The sequence below is a fragment of the Dinoponera quadriceps genome, unplaced genomic scaffold (genome assembly GCF_001313825.1).
Source record: "Dinoponera quadriceps isolate SergipeBrazil2010 unplaced genomic scaffold, ASM131382v1 scaffold5278, whole genome shotgun sequence".
Classification (NCBI taxonomy): Eukaryota; Metazoa; Arthropoda; class Insecta; order Hymenoptera; family Formicidae; genus Dinoponera; species Dinoponera quadriceps.
The window spans coordinates 1-2,583 of NW_014559196.1; the positions used below are offsets into that span (position 1 = coordinate 1).

The 2,583-nt window shown below is 51.2% G+C and overlaps 1 protein-coding gene across 1 annotated transcript; it reads left to right on the forward strand.

The window, feature by feature from the left end:
* Window positions 1–907: 907 nt before the first annotated feature.
* On the forward strand, window positions 908–2,309 carry LOC106750233 (the record flags this gene model as incomplete). The annotated part of the gene is made up of 3 exons (XM_014630425.1): window positions 908–1,541; window positions 1,618–1,897; window positions 1,979–2,309. Coding segments are annotated over exons 1-3 (1,245 nt in total), but the record flags the coding sequence as incomplete, so codon positions are not given.
* Window positions 2,310–2,583: the final 274 nt, after the last annotated feature.

Sequence of the window (2,583 nt, forward strand, 5' to 3'; positions counted from 1 at the left end):
GACGCGTAACACTTGGGCCCGAGTTTCGTCGAGCTAAATGGCACGGCAAAGGGTTAAAGACCATGGCCTCCTCATCAACCTGGAGTATTTCATCTTTGCTGTCAGCTCCATAACCTTCCTGGGCTACGAGATCTCGGCGCAGGGCTCCCGGCCTCTCCAAGATAGAGTACAGGCTGTACTCAACTACGAGCAACCTCAGTCTCTCTTCAGCCTGTGACGGTTCATTGACATGGTCAGTGCCTACCGTCGTTGTATCAAGAACGCCGCCATGCTTCTCGCTCCACTGCATCATCTGCTTCTGGGCGCCAGGAAGAAAGACATGCGTCCTGTTCCTTGGAGTGATGCAGCGCTCTCGGCCTTTCATCAATGCAAAGAGGCTCTTGTTAATGCGGCTCTCTTGGCTCATCCTTGCTCTGGCGCACAGCTCAGAATCTCCTCCGATGCCTCCAACACTAGGGCTGGAGCGGTTCTCGAGCAGCTGGTTCAGGACCAGTGGCAGCCTCTTGGATTCTTTTTTAAGTCCTTCTCGCCCACGCAGCAAGGTTACTCGGCGTATGACCGAGAGCTGACCACTCTATTTCTCTCCATCAAACATTTCAGAGGCGTGATTGAGGGCTACCCTATCACTTTTCGCACAGATCAGAAACCTCTCCTCTCTGCTTTCAAGCAGAAGCTGGACAACGCCTCACCACGGTAGCTTCGCCAACTCAATTTCATTGTTCAGTTTTCTACAGGCATTGAGCACATTGCCGGTGCATCCAACATCGTGGCGGACTCCCTCTCACGGATCGACGAGCCTGCGCCGAACTCCGACGCTATCAATCCAAGCTCCAGCGGTCCTGCACACGCGTCTGCCTCGCTACAGAATGGCTCTCCTCCTCAAGTCGACGCCCTTCGACTCTCTACAATGCTCAATTTTGCTGAGCTCTCGCAAGCACAAACGGGAGATCAGGAACTGCAGCACGTTTTCACAAGTGCTACCACTTCTCTTAAACTCCGCAAGATTACGCTGGGACCGGACAACTTAGAAATCTACTTCGACGTTTCGCAAAACGACATCAGGCCTTTCGTGCCGGAAGCATTCCGGAGGCAAGTTTTCGACCTCATTCATTCACTTTCTCATCCTTCAGGTCGCGCCACCACCAAGATCATCTCGCAACGCTACGTGTGGCCTTCTATGTCAAAAGACATAACTAGATGGGCCAGCACCTGCGAGCATTGTCAACGCTCTAAAATTGTTCGGCACGTGCACCTGCATCCCAAGTCGTTTCTGAATCCGGATCAGCGCTTTGATCATGTCCGCATAGATTTGGTGGGCCCGCTGCCGCCTTGCCAGTGCTACACCTACCTGCTTATATTGGTGGATCGCTTCACTCGCTGGCCGGAGGCCATTCCTCTCAAAAACATCACGGCCGCAAACGTGGCCACTCACTTCTACTCCAACTGGATTGCACTCTTTGGCTGTCCCAAGTTCATCACAACAGACAGAGGCTCGCAATTTGAGTCTGTTCTCTTCAACGCTCTCACTCAACTGCTGGGAGGTAAGCATCAGGACGATGCCCTACCACCCTGCTCCAAACGGCATCCTTGAGCGCTGGCATCGTGCCCTGAAAACAGCTCTGCGCTGTCATGACTCTCTGGACTGGCTTGACAAGCTTCCGACGGTACTTTTGGGTCTTCGCTCAGTCTACAAAGAAGATCTCAAGGCTTCCCCTGCTGAGTATCTCTACGGCTCCACTCTTCGTTTACCAGGGGAATTTTTCATCGATGAGCAGCATCCGGAGGACCATGCATTCTTCTTAGCTACATTCAAAACTCACATGCAGCAAATGAGACCTGTGCCGGCTTCCCACCATTGTAAACAGAACACCTTTATCTACAAGTCTCTCTACACCTCGTATACCATGTCTACTTGAGAAACCATGCAAAAAAGCACACTCTCAACCAGGCATACTCTGGCCCTCACAAGGTAATCCAGAGGATCGACGATAGTCTTTCAGATTGACATAAACGGTCGATCAGCCAACGTCAGTGTGGAGAATTTAAAACCAGCTTTCTTGCTTCGCGAGGAGCTCTCGGCGACGCCTCAGGCCTCTACGCACGACTCCGGTGGCTCTTCCTCTCCGGTGGCACTGCAAGCTCCTTCGCACCACCCTTCGCAGCAAGGCTCTGCTTCCTCCACAAAGGCAGAGCAACCTACTTTCACACCTGCGGCGCCGCAGCCTTCTTCTACACTGCAGCAGACCCTGCCTTTGCAGCACAACGCGGTCTCTCCACAGGCAAATCAACAACAGCAGCACACTACCTCGGTTACTCCTCCGACAGAAAGAAAAACTAAAGGGCATAGCGGAATAAGCATGTGAAATCTGCCCCCGCACCAATCGAGCTCAAATTGGTATCATTAGTTGGTACCCCTGAGATATGAAACTTCCCCAAACATGATCCTTCAAAATGCATTTTTTGGGGAGTTATGGAGGGGGAAAGCAAAATAAAAAAGTTTTTCTCAAAAACGGCTGAACCGATTTTAATGAAAGAAATATATGTTGTAAAAATCGTTGAGGTAGGTTTAAGAAAATTTTTTAT